Source organism: Mirounga leonina, unplaced genomic scaffold (assembly GCF_011800145.1).
Source record: "Mirounga leonina isolate KUSES-001 unplaced genomic scaffold, KU_Mleo_1.0 Mir_375, whole genome shotgun sequence".
Taxonomy (NCBI): domain Eukaryota; kingdom Metazoa; phylum Chordata; class Mammalia; order Carnivora; family Phocidae; genus Mirounga; species Mirounga leonina.
The window spans coordinates 255,666-278,083 of NW_023270717.1; the positions used below are offsets into that span (position 1 = coordinate 255,666).

At 57.9% G+C, this 22,418-nt stretch overlaps 3 protein-coding genes across 12 annotated transcripts; 2 read left to right on the plus strand and 1 right to left on the minus strand.

Annotated features, from left to right (window-relative positions):
* Positions 1 to 1,935: 1,935 nt before the first annotated feature.
* On the plus strand, positions 1,936 to 3,932 carry LOC117997733 (protein SCO2 homolog, mitochondrial). Its single transcript, XM_034985982.1, has 2 exons — positions 1,936 to 2,388; positions 3,053 to 3,932. The coding sequence occupies exon 2, from the start codon at positions 3,066 to 3,068 to the stop codon at positions 3,864 to 3,866; it is 801 nt and encodes a 266-aa protein (XP_034841873.1). The 5' UTR covers positions 1,936 to 2,388; positions 3,053 to 3,065; the 3' UTR covers positions 3,867 to 3,932.
* NCAPH2 (non-SMC condensin II complex subunit H2) lies at positions 3,555 to 16,777 on the minus strand. 8 transcript variants are annotated; one of them, XM_034985977.1, is made up of 21 exons: positions 16,554 to 16,777; positions 11,492 to 11,593; positions 8,861 to 8,916; positions 8,667 to 8,751; positions 8,521 to 8,589; positions 8,314 to 8,393; positions 8,089 to 8,222; positions 7,756 to 7,836; positions 7,164 to 7,294; positions 6,361 to 6,423; positions 5,984 to 6,050; positions 5,673 to 5,780; positions 5,525 to 5,578; positions 5,296 to 5,366; positions 5,126 to 5,216; positions 4,965 to 5,036; positions 4,796 to 4,851; positions 4,614 to 4,715; positions 4,371 to 4,520; positions 4,141 to 4,305; positions 3,555 to 3,702 (listed from the first exon to the last, which is right to left on the minus strand). In XM_034985977.1, the coding sequence occupies exons 1-20, from the start codon at positions 16,659 to 16,661 to the stop codon at positions 4,165 to 4,167; spliced, it is 1,821 nt and encodes a 606-aa protein (XP_034841868.1). In that variant the 5' UTR covers positions 16,662 to 16,777; the 3' UTR covers positions 3,555 to 3,702; positions 4,141 to 4,164. The 8 variants fall into 8 exon arrangements, 6 of the variants coding, with proteins under 6 accessions (XP_034841868.1, XP_034841870.1, XP_034841872.1 ...); XR_004675872.1 differs by lacking the exon at positions 3,555 to 3,702 and having other exon boundaries at positions 4,032 to 4,305; positions 4,371 to 4,543; positions 4,965 to 5,033; XR_004675871.1 differs by lacking the exon at positions 3,555 to 3,702 and having other exon boundaries at positions 4,032 to 4,305; positions 4,371 to 4,543.
* Positions 16,778 to 16,889: 112 nt separating this feature from the next.
* On the plus strand, positions 16,890 to 21,540 carry LMF2 (lipase maturation factor 2). Of its 3 annotated transcripts, none has more exons than XM_034985983.1 (14): positions 16,890 to 17,026; positions 17,545 to 17,798; positions 17,952 to 17,980; positions 18,116 to 18,333; positions 18,409 to 18,587; positions 19,038 to 19,179; positions 19,318 to 19,452; positions 19,523 to 19,628; positions 19,702 to 19,798; positions 19,867 to 20,049; positions 20,133 to 20,301; positions 20,432 to 20,543; positions 20,613 to 20,709; positions 20,801 to 21,540. In XM_034985983.1, exons 1-14 carry the CDS (start codon positions 16,933 to 16,935, stop codon positions 21,095 to 21,097), a joined length of 2,112 nt encoding a protein of 703 aa, XP_034841874.1. In that variant the 5' UTR covers positions 16,890 to 16,932; the 3' UTR covers positions 21,098 to 21,540. The 3 variants fall into 3 exon arrangements, with proteins under 3 accessions (XP_034841874.1, XP_034841876.1, XP_034841875.1); XM_034985985.1 differs by having other exon boundaries at positions 20,617 to 20,709; XM_034985984.1 differs by having other exon boundaries at positions 19,702 to 19,774.
* Positions 21,541 to 22,418: the final 878 nt, after the last annotated feature.

The window sequence follows — 22,418 nt, forward strand, 5'->3', positions numbered from 1 at the left end:
TCCCTGATGGGTCAGAACAGTCATTAATAAGGACTTATCAGAATTGTTCATAAGTCTGTGGTCATAGTCTTGGAAACTCATCATGGTTGCTGATGACAGTGTCAGTGCAAGGGTCACTGAAGGTCACTGGGAGTCCTGATGCAGGGGAGTTTGGCCAGATGTAGGGGCTGCTAGAGGGAGTGGCCTGCTGTCCTGTGCATCAGGGCAGGAGGCTGGTTCCTGTGGATGGACTCCTGTATGAAGCCAGAAGTGTCAGCCACCGTTAACAGCCTGCTAGTCATCACAGGTAACCTGACCCCAGACTCTGGGTCTACCCCTGCGTATTAAAGATGCCTGACCTCTGACCACACAAAGTCCAGATCCCCATCAGGGGACCATGGGACCTCCCCCAAAAAAGACGATCTGGACCAACCCCAGGGTCAGTGTCCCCTCATCACAATATGCCTGACCACTGGGGCGCCTGGTTGGTTCAGTTGATAGAGCATGCAATTCTTGAGGCCAGGGTCATGATTTCGAGCCCCACCTAGGGTGCAGAGATTATTTAAAAAACAAAACAAGATGCCTGACCACCAACTCAAGAGGGTGACCTGACTGATGCCCCCTCCCCCATAGGGAACTTGGCCTCAATGTTCAGGGTCCTTAACCTTTCATGACTGACCCAAGAGTCAGAAATCCCCACATCCCCTAGGAAGCTCCAGGCTCCTTATCACCTCCAGCCCCCTCTGCCTCCCCCCACAGCCTTCATCCTTGGTCAGAAGACGGTGGAGAGGGGCGCCTGGGTGGCATAGTTGTTAGGCGTCTGCTTTCGGCTGGAGTCGTGATTCCGGGGTCCTGGGAGGGAGCCCCGCATCGGGCTCCCTGCTCCGCGGGAAGCCTGCCTCTCCCTCTCCCACTCCCCCTGCTTGTGTTCCCTCTCTCGCTGTCCCTTTCCCTGTCAAATGGATGGGGGAAAAAAGCTGGTGGAGAGCCCATCCGCTCTGGTGGTGGACTTGAAGTTTGGAGGGGCAAGTATTCCCTAGCCATGCCCAGGAGCTGGCTAGAGCACTGGTGAGCACCTGTGCGTGCTGGACCGTGTGTGGCCTCTGTCCGGGTGGGTTTCCTAATGTGAGCTCAGTCTCCCCTTTCTAACTCTGGTAGTTTGGTCGCATAGCCTCTTGAGAGCTGGAAGACCGCTCAGCCCCGGGGCTGCTTCGAGTGGAAGCTCGGGCGCAGAGCCTGGACCTGGGCCTGGACTGAGAGCTATGCTCCGGGACCCTCGCGCCCGGGAGCAAGAGGAGTTCCACGCGCCCGTGGACAGTGGGCGCCGGGAGCCCTCCGTCCCTCCCCACCAAACCCTGCCGCTTCCCTTCCGAGTTCCTCTTTTCCTTCCCCGAGCCCTGGCCTTGGCCACTCTCCTCCCTGAGTCCCGGATTCTCATCCGCGGCCCCAAGTCCTCCCGCCCTCCCCCCGGGACCCCCTGGTCCCCTACCGCGGCACCTCGGGCCGGCTCCGCGGAGCTCGTCCGGGGTCAGCGGCGCGGGGGATCGGGGGATCGGCTCCGGCGGCGGTGGGCTCGGGGCTGCGCCGCTGCGAGCGCCGATCCCCGCCCCTCCTCGCGCCCCGTGGCCTTTAGGAGACGTCGTGCCCTCGGACCGCGGGCTCTGCGCCGACCGACACACAGCAGTAAGGCCGGAGGGCGCGAAGCCGGGTCCGCGGCCGGCGCGCGGGCGGTCGGCAGAGGGCTGAGAGGGAGCGAGCCCCGAGGCTTCCGAGGGAGGTGCGGCAGCCGCCCGAGGGAGCAGGGAGGGGCGAGCCCAGAGAGGAGGCCCCGCCTCGCCCTGCACTTGGCCTCAGGCGGCGACAGACAGCTTTTGCGCACGCGCGTGGGGGGCAGGGGGCGGGAGAAGAGCGGGCCTCACGCTGCATGCGCATGCGCGTCGCCCTTGACGCAGGCGCGCTGGTGTCGAGCGTGCCGCTAGCGCAGAACCCTGGCGACCCCGACCGTGCATCGCGGTTGAGGCCGCGGCTGCGACTAGCTCGCCGAGAGCGGGGCTGTCCCCTAACGCGCGATACTGACGCCGGGTCCCAGAGAGCCTGGGTCGTGCCCGGTGCGTGGACCCGCCGGTGTCCAGCTTTCTGAACTTCCGTTGGGCAGACAGCTGCGCGTCGCGGAGGGCGCCCTGGAAGTGGGGCTCCCAGAAGAGAGGGGCCCAGGAAGTATCCACAGGCCGCTTTCGCTTGCCAGGCACATCCCGTGCACAGCTTGGAGGGCGTATGTAAAGGAGGAAGCTGGCGTGGAGAGGCTGTGCGACGTGCCGAAGGTCATCGAGCCCCGAGCGCGAGCCACCGGACGTGGCGGAGACCGGACGTGGAGGAGTCCCCGGGAGGGTCTTTTCAGCAGCTGAACAGGTGAGGGGGGAGTCCTAGGACTGCCACCTGGCACTTTCCAGGGGCTCCTGCGAGACAGTCGGGGAGGACACGGAATTCGGTGTCGGAATCCCGGATGTGAAGAGGGTGGGCTTGTGCCAAGTCGAGACCTCGCTTCTCTTCCGGGATGAGAGCACCCGGAAAGCTCGACGTGGAAGGGGCGCCCTGTGGGCGGAATGGTGTGGGCGCACAGGGTTGCTGCCGAGCGCGGGGTGGGCAGGCCGCAGAAGGGCCGGGGGAGTCCATCCTTGGGGGGTGAGACTAAACTCGCCCGCCTCCAAAAACGGTTTATTGCAAACAGACACACATGCTCAGGAACTCAGACGAGGCATGCACTTGGAATGCTTTCAGTCAGCTAAGATGGTGAGGTGCAGGAGTGCTTCCCAGGCCACACAGAGCTGCAGGTGCAGGACGGGGGGCCAGGGTGGGAGAACAGGCATGGGCATTGGGGGGGGACACCTAAGCTGGAGCTGAGCTTCCATCGGTTGAAGCACTTCTGTGCTCTGCAGAGCACTAAGGGAGCAGCTGCGGTGAGCCTGAGTATGGGCTTGGTCCTTTAGACGGTGTCAAGTCTCCCCAGAGCTACGGGGGTTGACCCAGGAGGCTGAGGCCACTACAGGCCCCTGACACCTGTGCTCTCTTCCAGGAGCATTAGGCCCATGCTGCTGCTGGTTTGGACACCCAAGGCTTGGCACAGGCTCTTTCTTCTCAAGCCCCCAGCTCTCCTTTGGACCCCGGGAGGCGAGGCCCTACACATGAGGTACCGGCTCATGTCAAGGCAGGGCCCTGGAGAGGCGAGCAGGCAGAGCCAGCCCCAGGGCCCTGGGTTTCGGACCAGGCTATTGATCACTGCTTTGTTTGGGGCTGGGCTGGGCGGGGCCTGGCTGGTGGCAAGGGCTGAGAAGGAGCAGCGGAGGCAGCAACAGCGGACAGAGGCCCTGCGCCAGGCAGCCGTGGGCCAGGGTGACTTCAGCCTGCTGGACCACCGGGGACAGGCTCGCTGCAAAGCTGACTTCCGGGGTCAGTGGGTCCTGATGTACTTTGGATTCACTCACTGCCCCGACATCTGCCCAGATGAGCTGGAGAAGCTGGTGCAGGTGGTACAGAAGCTGGAGGCCGAGCCTGGCCTGCCCCCAGTGCAGCCTATCTTCATTACTGTGGACCCTGCACGGGACACCGTCGCAGCCATGGCCCGCTACGTACAGGACTTCCACCCACGGTTGCTGGGCCTGACCGGTTCTGCTGAGCAGGTAGCCCAGGTGAGCCGCAGCTACCGCGTCTACTACAGCGCTGGCCCTAAGGATGAGGACCAGGATTACATTGTGGATCACTCCATCGCCATCTACCTGCTCAGCCCCGACGGCCTCTTCACAGACTACTACGGCCGGGCCAAATCAGCACAGCAGATTGCGGACAGCGTGAGGCGCCACATGGCTGCCTTCCGCAGCGTCCTGCACTGAGTCAGGTCATTAAAGAGGGTGTGATGAAGCGGTGTGCCTGTCCTCTGTCCCAGCAGCCCCAGGAGGCCAAGGCAGGAAAGGGCTCGGGACCTGGGCACTTGCTGAGGGTGTAGGGCATAGGCAGCCCTTTCCCTGCACAGAGCAGGAGTTTAATTTTTTGAAGGGTTAGGTGGGATGGCAACACCATTTTATTGGGCTGGGCCAGCCAGGAAACAAGGGTAGAGTGAGCAAATGCATGCCCAGCACCCATTAGGGATGGACCTCCAGAGCCTACCCCTCAGCCTCAATGCTCCCCAAATCAGGGCTGGGCCATGGAGGGGGCAGCATAGGTCTGGAAGCGCTTGTGGGCCCGCTGGTGCGTGAGTAGTCTCAGGGACATGGTGTCCACGGCCGCCTCTAGCCCCGGCTGCTGGGTGATCTCCACCGTGTAGTCGTTGGCCTGTAGGGATGAAGTGTCAGCCAAATCGGGGACCACTTCCCTCCCAGGCTCCCCAGGCCACTCACCAGCTGCAGGGACGCCAGCATGGAACGACACACCTCGAAGGCAGGCTGGCCAGCAACTAGCTCCGCAAAGGGACACCACTGGTTGAGCTGGCTGAACCTTGAGACTACCTGGTCCCCATAGGTATGGATGTCAAAGGGCACATGCTGTTCCTGCAAGGAGGAGGAGCAAGATCCTGGGGCAAAATCAAGGCAGGCAGCAGGGGAGTCCCTACTTCTCAGCCAGAGCTTGGCCCAACCCCTCACCTGCTCTTGGAGCAGGGGCTGGATAGTGTCCTCCCAGTTCCTGATGCGCTGGCTCAGCTCTGTCTCCTGGACGAACTTCTGAGAGGTGGCGATGAAGAGCTCCTAGGGGAGGACCAGGGAGCTGCCACCTTCTGTGCAGGGGCCCCTCGCCCAGCAGCCCACCTACTCTAACTCAGACTTACCACATTCCTTCGGACCAGCTCCTCATAGCTCAGGGACACTGGCATGGCCTCTGCTTCTGGAAAAGGGGCAACTATGAGCTGCTGTGGCCACAGGCCACACCCTTTCCCCTCTCCCCTGTCCTCAGAGGCCCCTCGTGACCCCCTGGCCAGCAGCCCCCCTCAGACCTACCCAGTTCCGCAGCTTCCCCAGGCTTTGCCTCCTGAGGCTCTGCATACTCCTCAGGCTCTAGAAAGTCATCTGCTGGTAGACAGAGAAGACCCAACAGGAAGCAGGTTTGCTGGCAGCACGTGCTGAACCCCCCACCCTGGCCCATCCCAGTAGGCTCCCACCTGCTGTCCCCAGATCCTCCAGGGAGTCCTCCAGCTGGTCCTCCACAGGCCACAGCCCTTCCTCAGGCCTCGGCAGCCACCGCTCGGCCATCTGTGCAGACAGCATCTATGAGGGGCACTGCTGTCCCCACTAGGGGCCATGTGGGGTCCAGACAGTGGCCAGTACTTACCTCCCGCCTCTGAAGCTTCCGGAGAGTCTCCAATTGCTCCTTCACGTGCTTCCAGTACAGGACCTCCATGTCTGCATACAAAGGCCTTGTGAGAGGGGCTCCCATGTCCTGCACAGGCACCCCCAGTCCACCTAGAGCCTTGGGCACCCCCCAGGTCAAGGGGAGGCAGACAGAATATGACACTGCACCACTGTCCCTCAGGAGAGTGTACACACACCTCTGACCTCACCTGCAAAGGACGGGCCCTTTCGCCGGGACCTCCTGCTGTCAGCGTGATCAGCATCTTCAAGAGAATTTGGTCAGCAGTAACCAAGCCAAATCCCTGTAGGCTATATACCTGGACCCTCCTGCCCTGGCCCAGCCCCACCACCACTCACAGGCAGCCAGGTACCACTGGTGGAAGTCCTGCAGCTTGGTGGCACCCTTCCTCTTGCGCTTCTGTCCTGGAACCTCCTCCACGCAGGGGGGCACGGAGTAAGGCCTACCTGGGGGCAAATGACTATGTCTCCGAGCACAACTTCGGGCCCTGTGGCAGGTTATGGCATCCACACGCTCTAGGAGCAACTGCACAAGGGAGCACAGCCCCACCAGGCTCCTAATGGGTATAGAGCCCACCCTCATCAACCACCAGTGCTCCAGAGAACCCATCCACAGAAGCCCAAGTGAAGGTGACCCTCCACCCAATTACCTTTCTTGAAGGGCTTAGAGTCCAGGGAGTCAAAGGGGTCCAGGCTCTGCCAGGGGTCCGGAGTCTCCTGAGCAGAAAGCACAAGCAGACACTGTGGCGGGGGGAGCAGGGGATGTGCACCCTCCCGCAAAAGCCCAGACACTGAGTGCAGTGACGGCCAGAGGATCCAGGACCAAGGGTGACACACCAGGGAGGGAGATGCCCCAGAGCGGCAGAAGAGGTGATTTAATTTCTGGAGAAAGAAAATTCCTTGCAAAAGAAAGCCAGCACAAAGGGCCTCAGGCTAGGAGCCCAGGCATCCAAGGCTCTGAAAGCTAGCGGGAGTGAGGGGTGGGCAGTGGGGCTCTGGCAGGGGGTCTTAGCCCACTGCCCCTCACCTTCATCAGGGGCGCTGGCTCCTCTCGCTCCCGTAGCACGCAGGGACTAGGCTGGGCAGCACTCTGCAAAGAAACAGCCCCAGGATCCCTCTCTCCTCCCCCGCCACCCAAGGCGCAGGCAGCCCAGCAGCTGTGCTCTGGGGTCAGACGTCAAGAACCCCGCAGGGACCCTCTGAGGGCAAACAAAAACTCTAGGAAAAATTTTAGGAGAACATACAACCTAGTAAACTAGTGGTCATGGGGTGCTTTTTTTTTCTTTAAAGTGTATCAAATATAATAACAATATGATAAACATCATGCATCTACCAATCAAAATTAACAAATGTTAACGTTTTTCCTATGTGCATCAGAGTTTAATAAAAAGATTTCTCAGCTCCAGGCTGAAATACAAAGTTGACCGTTGAGGGTGGAGGGAAGCAGCCAAAGCCTCCAAAGCCCCACCCCCTCCGGCCAGCCTGACCTCAGAAGAGTCAGCTTTGGAAACCAGCTGCCATCCTAGGTGGTAGCCATGACCACCACAGGGCTCAGACCCTTGAACCCCAGCTCCGTTCTGAGGAGCCGCAGCTGTTCTGCTCAGAAAGAGGAATGACGTGATAGGCACTGCCCTATAGGGCTGGGTGCAAAGCCAGGTCCAAGGCTGTCTGGAGAGTGCACCCACAGCCCTGGTGTGCAAGGACCAGAGGGAAGGAGCAGAGACCTACGGGCCTGGGGGCTAAGCCCACAGGACTGCCTATCCCATGTACATGTGGGGAAGCTTGCCCGGCTGATAGTTCGAGCTTTGCAGGCCTCAGTCAGGGTCCCACCTGCTGCGGGCTCCTGGGTTCCTGGGGCTCCTGAGGGCCCTCGGGGGCTGTGGCTTCAGGGAGCTCTGCTGCCCCCTCTGCATCCTCATCCTCACCACCACCTCCAGGCATTGGGCCTTCTGGAGAGGCACCTGAGCAGGGGAGTAAAAGACCAGACAGCAGGTGGGAGGCTGCCCTTGACCAACACCCAGGAGAACCTTCGAGGCCCTTCCTTCACTCAGCCTCATTCATCAGACCCAGAGAAAGTAGCAGGGCATTTCACACTCTTCTCGTCATGCCACTCTGTTTTTTTGGCTCCGTTTCGTTTTTAGCAATTTTTCTCCTGAAATGCTGCCATCCGTGCTTGCCCAGAGAGGAGGAGTAGGTCCAAACCTCAGAGGCCCAAGAATGGTCAGAGGGCAGTCATGAGACCAAGACAGCACAGTGCGCCAAAGTGGGGAGGGAGGTCGAGGCCTAGGCACAAAGAAGCCAGGCTTCCTTTCTCCCCACACCTCATCCCTGGGGTAGCTGAGCACAGCCCCGTGAAGAGCCCCATCCTCCCACCTCCACCCCCACCCTCACCCTGCAAGTCCACCACGTCCTCTCTTCTCACCTGGCTCCTGGGAGACGTTGACCACAGGGACAGGACTGCACACAGAGACTTCCATTGGCTGCTCCTCAGCCCTCTCAGGCTCTGGGAAAGATAGGAAATTGGACAGGGTCAGCCCTCCCCCTCCCCCAGGGGGCCCCTCCCAGGGGCTGGGCAGGGAGAGTCAAGATCTGGCACAGGACTCAGGCACCCTGGGTTGAGCCAGCTATGGGCAAAGAGGGAGCAAAGGGGAAGTGAGACCCATCTTCAGTGCAGGTGCCTGGGGAAGGGGGTGCCAGGAGACTGGCAGGCACAGGGGACCCTTCCTTCCCAAGCTCCCCACATCCAAGCCCTCACCCTTCTGATTCCTTGGCATCAGTGTCTCCATGGGGGAGATGCCCACTGGCTCCAACATGAAGGCTCCTCTGGGGTGGGGGGTAGACGTATTCATCCTAAAATCCTTCCGGCTGGCCAGGACCTCCCCCTGACAGCTATGCGGGCAAAACACAGCCACTGCAGAGATCCTTCCCGAGCAGCCCTCTCCCCTTACCTGACTCCCCTCAGCCAGGCTCAGGCTGGTACCTGCACAGGGGGCTGACATTCTTCTCCATCTCATCAGGGGCCACAAGGGCCATGGGCAGGAGAGGGACGATGAGGACCTCCTGCATGGAGGCCAAGAGTGGGTGAGCCACAGGTCCCGCAGGCCCCAGGTGGGGAACCCATAGGGCATGACACCTTCCAACACCCCCTTCAGCTAAATGCAGCCCCTACAGACAGAGGGGCACTCACACGGGGGGGCAGGTCATTCCTCAGATCCACATTAGCACGGGAGTCAGGGAGGTCATCCAGCGACAGGAACTGTGGGGAGAGAGAGCTCAGGAGCGGTGCCTGGCACGTGCACAGTGGGCAGTGGCCACGCACCCAAGAAATCTCACCTGGTCCTCCACCTCCTGGGGAGCCGTGGAGCTGGTGTCCCCACTGGCCCCATTTTCCCGCACTGAGGAGAGCTGCTTGGCCCGCCTGAGAGAGAATCAATGCATGGATGTCTGGGAGGCTGCCAGGGCTTCCCCCAAGCTGCTCACAGGGCAGACACACAGGCCTCCACCTCCTGGCTCAGACCAGTACTCACTTCTTGCCAGAGATGAAATCGAGAGCCTGGTAGACCAGCGAGTAGAGGTATTCCACCTGGTGACCAGAAGCAGACAGTGAGGAATGCAAAGAAAAGTCTACCCCAGATGCTCTATGGCTCTCCCCAGAGCCCTCGCTGTGTACACACAGAGACAAACCTGTACATGGAAAAGCCCACTGCCCTCTCCAAAACTTCCAGTACACGTTCTGCCAATGTAGCTGCCAGAAAGACTTCTCCAGTCCAACTAGCATGTCTCATCAGTTGTGGTCCTCTCCTCTTCCTCTGTCCCCAGGCAGCCCTGCTTGCCTGCAGGCCCTGCACACCGGCCTGTGTGCGGCCCACTTGTCCATCTCCGTGCTGCTCCCGCCCAGCACCCATAGCTCGCTCCCTTCCCTCCCACAGGTGTGGGCCACCAGCGCCCCACCTCCGGGACCCCACCGTTACAGTGAGGCTTGGGATTTCTGAAATGCTGACCAGCAGGGTGTGCACATGGGCCACCTCTGGGCCATTCCTTCTGGAGTAACCGCGCCCAAGAGCACATGCAACTCTCTCCTCTTGGTCCTGCCTTTTTTTTTTCCACGCAACAGATGTTTATTGTACTTCTTTTATGTATGGGGCTTGGAACTGGACACTGGACACAGTGGGGAGCACAACGGAATGGGCCCCGTTTAGCAGGATTAATAAACATTAACTTTTTTAAGCATCTGCCACATATACAGGACTATGTTCATGCTTCATGCCATCTGGTCTGTCTGAAGTAGGTATCACTGCTGTTCCCATTTCATAGGAGAATAAACTGAGAGAGATAAAGTCGCCTGGATCAGGGGTAGGTCCAGGATTTGCACGCATAGATGCGTGAATCTCAGGCTGCATGACCTAATCCGCAACCACTAGCTACATGTGGCTTTACCAATTTAAATTTAAGTTAACGAAGTTAGTAAAACTCAAAATTTCTCTGTCACACTAGCCACATTTCGAGGGCTTGGCGGCCACATGTACCTAGTACTTACCACCTTTGATGGCCCAGATCACAGAACGTCTGCATCATTTCAGAGAGTCCTGCTGGACACTGATGCCCCACAGCTTCCAGACTTTACTATTAACATGTCTTTGCATTTGCTTTACCACACACCCACGCATCTATCTGTCACCTCACGTCTCGTGCGAAGTTAATTGCAAGCATTCCTTCTTAGGACAAATGCAGAACATAGGAATCTGATTTAACGGGATTATCTGGGACAAAAACCAACAAGATCTTAAACTGTCTTAATAACTTCTGCTGCCCAGAGGTAAATCCACTGTGTCCTTTGCAAGTTAAGCCTGAATGTAGATCACTCACCCTGCCCTAGTTAGAACCCCATTATACACTTCCAAAGGCTTACCTCCTGTGCACTTTTTCTCTTTCTCCCACCCACTAAACTGCGAATTCTGGATCAGCGCTGTCACCCACTTTTCCTTGCTCCTCCACTAGGGGATGGCTAAGCAAGGCTGGAGGAAACTCACACAAAGAGCAAGGTGCACGGAGTCTCCATCAGACTGCCCGTGCTCTCGATCGGTCTTGTTTTGCGTTCCCCTCAGGAGTATTCCCAACTTTCACCAAATTTCACTCTCCAAATTTCCTACCCAGAAGATGATTCTCAGCAACTGACTTTTATTCTGTTATGAAAATTGGGGTCCTAGGCAGGAACTCTCCAAATGCCTGTGTCCAACTTCATTACATCAAAACTGACTTCTCCCTCCAGACTCCTGAGATAAGGCCCAGCAACCCACGGCCCTGAGCCACTCCTCAACTATTTCTACCGGGATCTTGTTTCACCTGCTGCCCCACCTGCCCTTTTACCCTTCAGCTCTGTGGTGTTCAATCCTGGCTGTCACTAAGGATGTTTTAAGAAATCCTGATACCTGCCCACTGCCCGGTTCTGATCTCACTAGGCCAGGCAGGGGCTAGCTGGGCATGAGATGGATTACAGCTGGGTGGAGGACCACTGCTTTATTTACTGCCCATCCTTGTCCCTATAACCTCTCCTACAAGGGGTCATGTGGTGCCTCCTTACCTCTCCCCACCCCACCGTCTCACCCTCCTCTCACTAAAACCCCTGGTGACCTTCTAATTACAGACCCACCAGATGCTTGAAAACCTTTCCTGTGTGGGTCAATTCACTAAATTCAACAATTTTGGTCTTTTTTCTTCCCCTTTAAAAGTCTCCACATCTCTGACTTCTGAACATTTTTTATTTGCCTTTCTCTGACTTTTCCTTCTGGTGGGCACTTCCTGAATATTGGTTTTTCTCAAGATGTTCCCTTCGTTCTGCTTTTCCTCTTACTCTACAACATGGTTTCTGGGCTTTGGAACTGCTGACATTTTAGACTAGATAATTCTTTGTTGCGTGGGGCTCTCCTGTACACTGTTGGATATTTAGGATTAGCAGCAGGCCCTGCAGTTATAAATCCAAGTTGGTTCTTCAGTTATAATTGTTCAATTATAAATCCAAGCTGTGTTACAAGGTGGTGAGGAAGAGGGGAGACAGGAGGCACTGGCGAGGCAGGGAACACACAGGGGTGAGCCTGACACCTGCCCCAGCAGGAGAGTGAACCTCAGTCCCGTTAGACCAGCAGCCAGGCGGTGCCCACCTTCTTACTGTAGACACAAGCAGACCCCTGGATCAACAGCGCTGCCTCAATGAAGTTCATTGTGGTTTTCCCCTCGTCAAAAGAAATGCAGATCTGGTCCAGCTGCAAGACACAACACCAGGGCATTGGGAAGCCAAAATCTGTGTACACTTCTCCGCACAGAGCCCACCCAGTACCCAGCCTGCAGTGCCCACTCATCACAAGGCACCCCTCGAGCACTGACTCTGCTCAGGGCTCTCTGGTTGTCCTTTTTTTTTTTTTAATCTTTGGAGGCTAGACACAGTGTTCCGGAAAAGGAGGCCCCTTCAGTATTTCAGCCACAATGGCTAGAGCTGCACAGCAGTGCCCTTCCGGAGGCGCTCCACTGAGCCCACCCAAGTCAAGGCCAACTGGGACAAAATCAGGCGGAAGACCCCTCACCCTGAGAGGAGGAAAGGGGAACCTCAGCAGTGCGGAGGACAGACACAAATCGCTGGGGTCTAAATCCTTTGAGCAGAAACTAAGGAAACACTTCCAAATGACTCCTCCTCCCTCCTGTGCAAGCCCTGACCCCCCAGGATTCCCCTGGGCCCCAGCTCCTATCACCTCTTAAGTGTCAGTGGCCCACAGACCATATGCCAACAATCCCCAACCCCATCTACGGCACTGTGCTCCCCTACGCTGCAGGACTGTGCTTAGAGCCTCCCCAAGACAGCTGAATGTCCCCAAGCTTTTTATCTCCAGACTTAACCCAGGGGGTCCCCAGAACCTGACCCCTCTCCTGCACGCTTCTCAGCAAACAGCACTCTGAAGCCCCAACATGTTTTGTCAAGCTCTTTGCCTTTGCTTTCCACCTGCCCAGAATGCCCACTCCCAGCTGTCCTGGTGTGAACGCTCCTGCAGTGTGGCCCACATGCCTGGGGCTTCTCACTGCCTTGTTAGGGCCAATTCCAGGCTGTACCTCGGGGCCTGAAGCTGGTGTCCAGTAAATGTTTGATGAACAAACAAAATGCTGGCATCAGGGCTAAGCCTGAAAGACAGACACTCCTCAGGCAGATGAAGGGTTAGGGTTAGGAAGAGCAACCACTTCCACAAAGGCAGTTAGCAGACCCGGGATTCAACTATTTAGGAAAATTAGTATTATGCAAACATGTCCAAAGCACAGAGTGTGCTGGGGAGCAAGGTTAGACACTAGGCACTATGGGGGCCCAAAGAAGGGGGAGTCTGGGGGGACACCACCAAGAGGCCAACTCTATTAATTCCTGAAGGACAGAGGAAGTTTTTCAGGTCAGTGGAGGAGCATGACAGTCTGAGAGAGTGCAGAGCATTCCAGAAGTGAAGGGCTTTCCCTGAAAGGATATGAAGGAGAGGGCAGCTGGGTCACCCAGGCCCTGAGCTGCAGAGGTGGCCCTTTCTTCTCAGCCTAGGCTGGCTCACCCACTCGTAGGACCTCACACTCCACGTGCCTTCGAACAACTCCTAAATGCATGCTCCAGGTTGGACCTCCCGTCTAAGCCTAAACCCATTATGTCCAACTGCCTTCTTCAAACACCATTTGGATGTCTTAACCAAAATTCATACTGGACAGGTCCACACTGAACCCTAGATATCCCCCCAACCACCCGTCCACAAACCTGCAAGTCTTAGCTCCTTCCCCCATTCAGTCCATGCCATGTTCCCTGCCATTTCCATGCTCCATGCTAACCCGTCTGCTCCTCTCCACACTGACCACCATTCTTGCTCAGCCAGCCCCACCTCTTGCCTAGACCTTGGCACTAACTGGGTTCTTCCCGCCCTTCACTCCCCTCCAGGCTCCTCTTCACAGCAGGTGCTTCTCTGAAGACACAAGGCAGATTACATCACTCCACTCAGAACCCTAATTGCTTTCTGCCACTCTTACAAAAAAAACCCAAATCCTAAAGAGAGCCTCGCATGCTAACCAGCTTCCCTCTCCAGTTGTCCCCCCTCCCCTACTCGCTGTATAGCGGTCACAAGGGACTCCCTCTCCAGGTCCCCCGTGGAGCCAAGCACTTTCCCACCTCAGAACACTGGAACATTCTTCAGCTCACTTGACTAGCCAACTCCTTTCACCCAAAGTTAGGTCCCCCAGGTAAACTCTTCTTGGAGGCCTCAACTTTTCTTCTGAATCTCTCGTCAGTTTGTTTTTACACAAAGACACAGTGAGGAGGGTGGCCTCTGCTCTGCCACTTATTAGCTAGGACTCTGAGCCCATCTCTTACCCTCTCTGTAGAACTAACACCTGTTCCAACAACTCTGCGTGGTTACTTCCTTAGGATCCATCCTCCCACAAGGGGGAAGCAGGGACTACTGTTTCCTTGCCACTATTTTCTCAGGGTTTAACACGATTCTTGACTATGACAGACACTCAACAACAACGAACAAACCAAGTGATGAAAGAGAATAGCAACATGGTACGATGTGTTAAATTAAAAAAAAAAAAACTTTCTGGTAGCTGCATGGAAAATGAAAAGGAAAATAAAGACAAAACCAGAAGCAGGGAAATCAGGAATTCAAAGGATAGAGAAGGTCTGGAAGAGCAAGCAAAAGAAGCATGAAGGGAGGAGTGGCTTGCTGGCTCAGTCAGTAGAGCATGCAACTCTTCATTTCAGGGCTGTAAATTCAAGCCCCACTCTGGGCTTGGCTTTTTTTTTTTTTTTTTTTAAATAAAAAAATTTTTAAAAGTCTTTGGATCGCCAGGGTGGCTCAGTTGGTTAAGCGTCAGCTCAGATCATAAACTCAGGGTCAGAAGATCAAACCATTCGTCGGGCTCCACACTGAGTATGGAGTCTGCTTGAGATTCTCTCTCTCTCTCTCCCCCTCTGTCCCTCCTCCCTACAGGCTCTCTCTCAAAAAAAAAAATTTTTTTTTAATTAAAGGAAGGAAGCAAGCAAGCAAGCAAGCATGCAGGAAGGGAGCTGACCAAGCTAGGAAGTAGATTTACCAGGCATCACCAAGCACCCTGCTCACTGTGGAAACCTGAACCCATAGTAGCCCCACCCAGCACAATTCTCTGAATTTTCTCAGCAGTCTACATGTCCAAGCAGAGGAGATCAACAGATCAAGTACTCGTTCAACAAACACTTACTCTGTTCATACTATGTGCCAAGCATTCTATTATGCAAAGGAAACAGAGTATACACATGGTTCCTGCCCTAGCAGGATTTACATTCTAGAGTGGAAAGACCACAAACAGTGAACAAGTTAAAGAATAGATTGTGATGAACATTCTAAAGCATGTAATTTACTATAGCAGAACTATTTTAGACAGTGTGGTGAGCTGACGTTTAAACTGAGACATAAAGGATGAGGGGATTAGTTACAAAAAGAACTGGACAAAGAATATTCCCCAGTGGGGGCAGAAAATATAAAGACCCTCGGTCAAGAATGAGTTCCAGGGGCACCTGGCTGGCTCAGTCAGTAGAGCATATGACTCTTGATCTCAGGGTTCTGAATTCAAGCCCCAGGCTGGGTGTAGAGATTATTTTAAAAAAATAATAATAATAGTAATAATAAAATAAATTTCCTTAACAAAAAAAAAAAAAGAATGAGTTCCAAAGTTGTAGGCTGACTGGCTCGAAAGAACAGGTGGAGAGGAGCCCAAGATGAGGCTAAAACAGTCAGCAAGGCCAGACTCAGAAAAGGTTTGTACTCTATGCTGAGTGCAGCAGAAAGCCCCTGAGGGGTTTAAAACAGGGCACCACTGCAGCTGAATCACACTTGCTCCTGGATAGAGCATGAATTGGATGGGGCAAAAAAACAGCTTTAAGGAGCCTAGGAAGGAAGGTTTTACACGAATCTGAGGTAAAGGACAGAGGAATTCAAGTGAAATTCTGGTGGTGTAACTGACAGAATTCGTGGGTGAACTGGGTGTGAAGCATGGGGTTTCACTAAAGCAGCTCTTAGCTCTCTCTCACCTTTCACTGATCAGTAGTGCTATTTACCAAGATTAGGAAGACTGGGATTTAGGCAAGAGCTCCACTTTTTTTTCTTAAGATTTTATTTATTTATTTGAGAAAGCGCACGAGCAGGGGGAGGGAGCCAGAGGGACAGGGAGCAGCAGACTCCCCACTGAGCAGGAGCCCAGTCCCGGGCTCGATCCCAGGACCCTGAGATCATGACCTGAGCCAAAGGTAGACACGCTTAATGGACTGAGCCACCCAGGCGCCCCAAGAGCTCTGTTTTAATGTATTAAATCTGAGATGCTTGCACAGAACATCTAAGTAGAATGTCAGAAGTGACTAGCTGGACACAGAAAATAAATTCAGAGAAAAGATCTGGGATGGAGTTATAAATCTGAGAGTTATCCTCATACATATAATACTTAAAATCATGGAAATAAGTGAGACTGTTTAGGGGAGATATAGAAAAAGATGGCCCAGGAGCCCAGAGGAGCTCAACACTCAGACTGGATAGCAGAGAAAAAGTAAGCAAATGACACGCGAAAAAAATCAGAGCAGGTAAACCTGTTCCAAAAAGAGGGAGTGGTCAGCCCAACAAATGCTGCTGGGCCGAATAAGGTCACATTTCCAGCGTCACTGTTGATAAAGATGAGAGCAGTCCAGATGGGCTGCGGAGTGAAAGCGAAGCGCACAAATGGAGCAAACAGCTCATTACAAAGCCGAGACACGGCTGTCAAGTATGAAGAAAGACTAAATGCTGACGAGGAGGAACAGGACAGTGGCCTGAAACGGGTCTGAAAATCCAAGGTAAAAGAATCCCGCTTCACCCGTGATCCAGCTCTCCCAAACACCCAAACATGCATACAAATTCTAGCCCATTGTGTTACACTAGAGCAAAGTGCTAGTCACCGCCCACTGAACCCATTCCACGGCTCACGAACAGGTAGCGACCTGTGAGGACAACCCCAGGCTACTTTAGCAAGAGATGATTTCAGGAGGCAGAGGTGGAACGGGGGGGGGGACGAGCCTGAGAACGAGCTCGGCCAGAACGCGGACGGACTCAGACGGGGGGCGGGGCGCCGCCGCCCAGCAGCCCCCGGCCCGCCGCCCCGCCTCGCGGCCCCGCCCGCCCGCCCCGCGCCACTCCCCGGGGCCGCACTCACCTCCTCCAGATACTCGCCCAGCTGGGCCGCCACGTCCACCTCCCAGTTCTTAGTGAGGTCGCGGATGGGCTGCAGCAGGTGGGCGAAGCGCGCCTCCGCGTCCTCCATGTCCGGGAGGGGCCGGGGCGGCCCGGGGACCGCAGGGCCGTCTTCGCGGGGAGCCAGCGTCCTCAGCCCGCCACTAGTTCTGGCGCCATTTTGCTGCTCCCGCCCAGGGAAAGGACGTAGCACGCGACGCCGCGCGCACACCTATGACGCACGCGGCCGCAGCCGGCGAGGACGCAGCCGGCGCCGCGCGCCGCCTGGAGGCGGGGCGGGGGCTGGGCGGGGCGGGGCGGGCGGCCCAGCGAGCGCGTCTGCCGCCCGCCGCGTAGCGGACATGGCGGGCTCCGGGGTCCCGCGGCAGCTTTTCCTTCAGGGCGTGGCCGCCGTCTTCACGTTCGCCTTCGCGTCCCTCTACATGCAGATCCCGGGTGAGGGCGCCTAGGGGGATGCCCCCTAGCCCGCGCCCTCTGTTCGCGCACGTCCCCGCGGACACTCCGCCGAGTGGGGCGGGAGGGGTGGATGGAGTGAGGACCAGGCCTCGGAGCCCGGAGCAGCGGCTTCGGTTCGCGTCCTGCGGGCGGCGGGGGCTTGGGGAGGAAGGGGGGCGTGCCGTGGCCCGTTTCCCGTAGGTTCCGGGTCTGACCTGGGGCCGGGGGAGAATTCCGAGCGGGTGGGCCCAGACCTGGCAGGGCAGGTGGGAGAAAAGACAATGAGTGGGAAGAGGGGGGACCTCAGTTCCGCTGGGTGGGAGGCCCTGAGCTGGGGAGCCTGGTAGGCCTCCTGGGGTCTGTTCCGGAAGGGGCTGGGGATCAGCGGGTTCGCATCTGCTTGGCCAGAGTCTGCAGGTCCTGCAGTCCAGACCTCAGGAGGCGGGCCAGGCCCTGCCTGGTGGGGGGAGTCTAGCCTTGGAGGGCAGTGTCCAGGGCCCTGACGTGCCCTCCCACAGGCCTGTATGGTGCCGAGGGCATCCTGCCTGCACGGAGGACGCTGAGGCCACAGGGCAAGGGGCGCTGGCAGCAGCTGTGGGAGACCCCGACGCTGCTGTGGGAGGCTCCGCAACTGGGGCTGGACACCTCGCAGGGCCTGGAGCTGCTGAGTCTGCTGGGCGCCCTGCTGGCCCTGGGCGCGCTGCTTATGCGCAGACTGCGCAACCTCTTCGTCTACCTGCTGCTCTGGGCTGCCTACCTGTCGGCCTGCCAGGCAAGTGGGGGCTGCCTGCTCCCCCCCACAGCACTGAGACCCATGTCACCAGTTCAGTCCAGCCCCGTCCACCCTGCACCTCGCCCCTGTCTCTGCCTTGCCTGCCTCCACAGACACACACCCCCTGCTCCCTGACAACCCTTCTCCCTGCAGGTGGGCCAGGTGTTTCTTTATTTCCAGTGGTGAGTGACTTCTGGGTGAGGGGTTGCGGGGCGAGGGGGGGGCCGGGGCGGAATATGTTTGCCTCTCCAGGGAGGACCCTCGGGGGGAACAGCCTTGATGGGGAGGGCCCTTTGTGCTCTTCCTTCTCCCCATAGGGACTCCCTGCTGCTGGAGACTGGCTTCCTGGCGGCGCTGGTGGCCCCCTTGAGGCAGCCCCCCCACCATAAGCAGGCCCCCCAGGGCATGCTGGTAGGGGCCTCACCCCACGAAGGCCTCCCCTTCTGGCTCGTGCGCTGGCTGCTGTTTCGCCTCATGTTTGCCTCGGGTGTGGTCAAGCTGACCAGCCGTTGCCCCGCATGGTGGGGGCTTACTGGTGAGGGTCCCATCCTGAATGTGGGGCAGTGTTGGGGGTTCTGCCTCATGCTGACCACCCACTTACCATCTGCAGCCCTCACCTACCACTATGAAACACAGTGCCTGCCCACACCTGCCTCCTGGTTCGCCCACCACCTGCCGGTCTGGCTGCAGAAACTCTCCGTGGTGGCCACGTTCCTCATCGAGATCGCAGTGCCCCCTCTGTTCTTCGCCCCTCTTCGCCGCCTGCGCTTAGCAGCTTTCTATTCCCAGGTAGGTAGGGGTCTCAGCCATCAGGAAGATAGGCCGTGGCATTTTCAGCGCTGACCAGTGAGTCCCTTTGGGATGGAGGGGCTGCTGCAGGCAGTCAGGAAGGCCTCATGAGCGGAGGCATGAGTTGACTCAGGATGTGAAGACAAGCCTGTGGGGCAGGGCTGTGGCCTCATTGGAAGATGTCAGTCAGGTTAGCCAAGGCAGGTGGGGAAGGGCTGCACGAGACATGCCGAGCTTCAGTTTGCTCCAAGTGATAGGGAGCTATGGAAGGTGGGAGCAGGGGCAGAGAACAGTTGGAGTGGGAGCATAACAGGCCAGGGGGTGATGAGGAGGGGATGGGATGCCTGTAGGAGAGACCCAGGCATGGGGTTCGGAGGGGCTTGGAAGAAGGCTTGGAAGAGCCAGGAAGGGGGTGGACCTCAGGAGCTCTCAGTGCAGACTCTCCTTTAGGTTTTGTTACAAGTCCTGATCATCATCACTGGCAACTATAACTTCTTCAACCTGCTCACCCTGGTGCTCACCACCGCTCTTCTGGATGATGGGCACCTGACTGCTGAGCCTGGCAACAGCCGCTGCAAAAAGAGACCCACTTGTGAGTGTCAGCTTGTCCCAGATAGCCAAGCATGGTCAGCCCAACGGCCCACCAGCAAGTTTCCTTCCCTCCAACACCCCCCAAGTGACCCCTGCTCTAGTTCCGCCCCAGCCGACCTGTGACTCTCTTGCTCGGCAGCCTGGCCCAGGGCACTGCTGGCTATGCTGTCTCTGCTGTTGGAATTTACCGTCTATGGGTTGCTGGCCTACGGCACCGTGCACTGCTTCGGCCTGGAAGTTGACTGGGAGCAGCATGCTGTCCACTCCAGAACCAGTGAGTGCCAGCTGGGGGGCCAGAGGACAGAGGCTGGACCACCCCTCCTCACACCCCTGTTTTTCTGCAGCCTTTACCTTCCACCAGTTTACCCAGTGGCTGAAGATGGTGACCCTGCCAACCATGTGGCTGGGGGTTGCCTCCCTCACCTGGGAACTGCTGAATGCCCTCTGGAGGTATGTGGTCCAAGGGGGTGGGGTAGAGCTGTGCAGGGCAGGCCTGACAGCACTTGGGTCCCCCGCCCCCCAGGTGGACCCAGGTGCGAGGGTGGCTGAGGAAGCTCTGCACTGCAGTCCAGCTGTTCGTCTTTGGCACTGCTACGGTGGCCTTGTTTGTGATCAGCCTGGTGGGTAGCCCTTGGGGAGGGGGGGGGGCTGGAGGGACAGCACTGAGCTTCTGCCCCCCTGTCTCCAGGTGCCATACTCCTATATCGAGCCCTCGAGCCACGGGCACCTCTGGACGGGGGCGCACCGCCTGTTTGGTGCCGTAGAGCACCTGCAGCTGGCTAACTCCTATGGCCTCTTCCGCCGGATGACCGGTCTGGGCGGGCGGCCCGAAGTGGTGCTGGAGGGCAGCTATGACGGGCACCACTGGACGGTAGACGTGCCCGCGGGCCGCGCAGGGAAGGGGGAGGGGTCCCTCCGGTCCAGCGGGTAGTGCTCACGTGCTCTGCCGGGCAGGAGATCGAGTTCATGTACAAGCCCGGGAATGTGAGCCGGCCGCCCCCTGTCGTGGTGCCCCACCAGCCCCGCCTCGACTGGCAGATGTGGTTCGCAGCCCTGGGCCCACACTCTCACAGCCCCTGGTTCACAAGCCTGGTCCTGCGCCTGCTGCAGGGCAAGGACCCTGGTGAGGCCCGGCGGGGAGTTGGAGGGGGGTGGCCCGTGGGACAGTGGCAGGGTCTGGGGGAACGGGGGGTGTGGGCAGGGCAGGCTGGGGCTGAGGGGCCCTGGCTGTGCTGAGCCCCGCTCCCTTGCAGTGATCCGCCTCATCCAGAACGACGTGGCCAGGTACCCTTTCCACAGGCAGCCGCCCACCTACGTGCGGGCCCAGCGCTATAAGTACCAGTTCTCACGTCCTGGGGAGCGGAGGTAAGGCCAGGGTGGCGGGGGTGCTGGGGTCTGGGCTCGGGCGCCCCTGAGCACCCTGCCCTGTTGCAGCCAGTGGTGGCGACGCCAGTGGGTGGAAGAATTCTTCCCGCCAGTGTCCTTGGGGGACCCAACGCTGGACATGCTGCTCAGACAGTTTGGCCTCCAGGTGGGAAGGCGTTAGGGAGGGGGGGGTGGCGGGGGGGACCCTCCCCCACAGGGGTGGTGCCCGCGGACCTCCCTCAATCCTACCCCCACAGGACAAGAGCCCGCCCCGAGCACGCAGCTCTGGCAACGCCCTGGCCCAGGCCCTCCGCTGGATACGGAAACAGCTGTCTCCCCTGGAGGCTTCCACCTTGCTCTGGGGGCTCCTCGCCGCAGTAGGGGCCATTAGGGTCATGCAGGCCTTGCTGGGGCCCCACCCCGCCCACTCCTCTCCTCTGGCCAAGGAGAAGCACAAGCCAGCCCCCAAGAAGGACTCTGGAGCTGCCGGCAAACAGCCCGCCCCAGCCCCTGACAACAGCAGCAGCTCCCAGACTCCCAGGAGGAAAAAGTAGCTGCGTTGTCAGCCCCGTGTCCAGAGGGGGTCAGGTGCCCACACATCTCTGGCCTCTGAGGCAGGACACAATCCAGCCAGCGTGCCTTAGCCGACTGCCATGACAGATGCAGGTTGGGGTGCTGTCCTCTCGGGCAGGCTTTGGCCATCCTGCTGCTTGGAGCGCACACTCACCCCAAGACACACGCCAACCGTGTCCCTCCCCAGCGTACCCCCTGGCCTTGATCCACAAGGCAGGCATGTGACCCAGCTCAGGGTCTTTCCCAGGACATTGTAACCAGGGCTGTGGGAAGCCCTTTCCCTCTGTAAGGAGCCAAGTCTGATGCCCCAACCCCGCCCCTGCACAAGACGGGGTGAGGCGGACCTGCTGAGGAAGTGAGGGAGGGGGAGGCAAGATCCTGGGATCCAGGAACCAATAAAGGCGCCTCTGTGCTTGATCTCGTATCTGATGTCTCCTCCTTCCCACTTCGCAGGCCTGAGGACAGTGGGCCTTCCCTGCCTCTGGCGGGGGACGCAGTGTGGATGCTGTCCCGCTGATAGGTGACCTGGCTTCTGGGATGCCTTCATTCTCCCCTCCTCAACCTTCCCCCTATAAAACACATAAGGGCGTGGTCCAGCACAGCCTGGCCGACCTGTCAGCACCACACATCAAGTCTATGAGGTGGCCAGCAGTAGAATGTGGGGCCTAGAATCACCTGAGGGCCTGAGAATTCACCAGAACCTGGCCCCTTCCTTTCCTGCCCCTGTTTCCTCGTCTCAGGAAACGACTGAAGGGCCAGGGCACTGGACCTGCCTTGGGCAGGCTGGGTACCACATGAGTGCTACGGGGTGTGAGCGGGGAGAGGAAGGAGGAGGCCCTGGGGCGAGGGTGGAGGAGGGAGAACCTATCCGATCACCCAGGAGTGGCGGCGGGTGTTGAGGGCACAACTCCGGTTTCTGTTGGGGTTCTGTGGTCAGTTGGGAGGTCCCTGCCCTCTGTGAGAATTTGTACCGCTTCCCCAGCCCCAACTCTGTCCTCAGCCCCCACCTCTCATGCTCTGATCCCACGGACCCCCAGTCCACCCTAGTGTGCTCGGCTCCTCCCCCAACATCATTGAACCCCCACCTTGACCGATTCAAACAGAACTCCGAGCTCAGTCTGTGCACACACAGCCACACCTGGCTTACACGGACCTGTGACCTGAGCTTTCGGCTGCCTTCAGGTGTGTTCTCACACGTGGATTCAACCACCTGTAAGTTGACTTTTGGTTTAAGACAGCTGTGTATTTAGGGGCGCCTGGGTGGCTCAGTCGTTAAACCTGCCTTCGGCTCAGGTCATGATC

Excerpts from the sequence above, each read along its gene's own strand:
- NCAPH2 (XM_034985977.1), bottom strand. The coding sequence starts at position 16,661 with ATGGAGGACGCGGAGGCGCGCTTCGCCCACCTGCTGCAGCCCATCCGC. Across the intron at positions 8,223-8,313 it reads AATGTCAGCCCCCTGTGCAG|CTGTCAGGGGGAGGTCCTGG; the intron begins GTACCAGCCTGA and ends TTGCCCGCATAG. Across the intron at positions 5,367-5,524 it reads AAAGGGCCCGTCCTTTGCAG|ACATGGAGGTCCTGTACTGG; the intron begins GTGAGGTCAGAG and ends CTTTGTATGCAG.
- LMF2 (XM_034985983.1), top strand. The coding sequence starts at position 16,933 with ATGGCGGGCTCCGGGGTCCCGCGGCAGCTTTTCCTTCAGGGCGTGGCC. Across the intron at positions 18,588-19,037 it reads TAGCAGCTTTCTATTCCCAG|GTTTTGTTACAAGTCCTGAT; the intron begins GTAGGTAGGGGT and ends ACTCTCCTTTAG. Across the intron at positions 20,050-20,132 it reads ATGACGGGCACCACTGGACG|GAGATCGAGTTCATGTACAA; the intron begins GTAGACGTGCCC and ends TCTGCCGGGCAG.
- LOC117997733 (XM_034985982.1), top strand. The coding sequence starts at position 3,066 with ATGCTGCTGCTGGTTTGGACACCCAAGGCTTGGCACAGGCTCTTTCTT.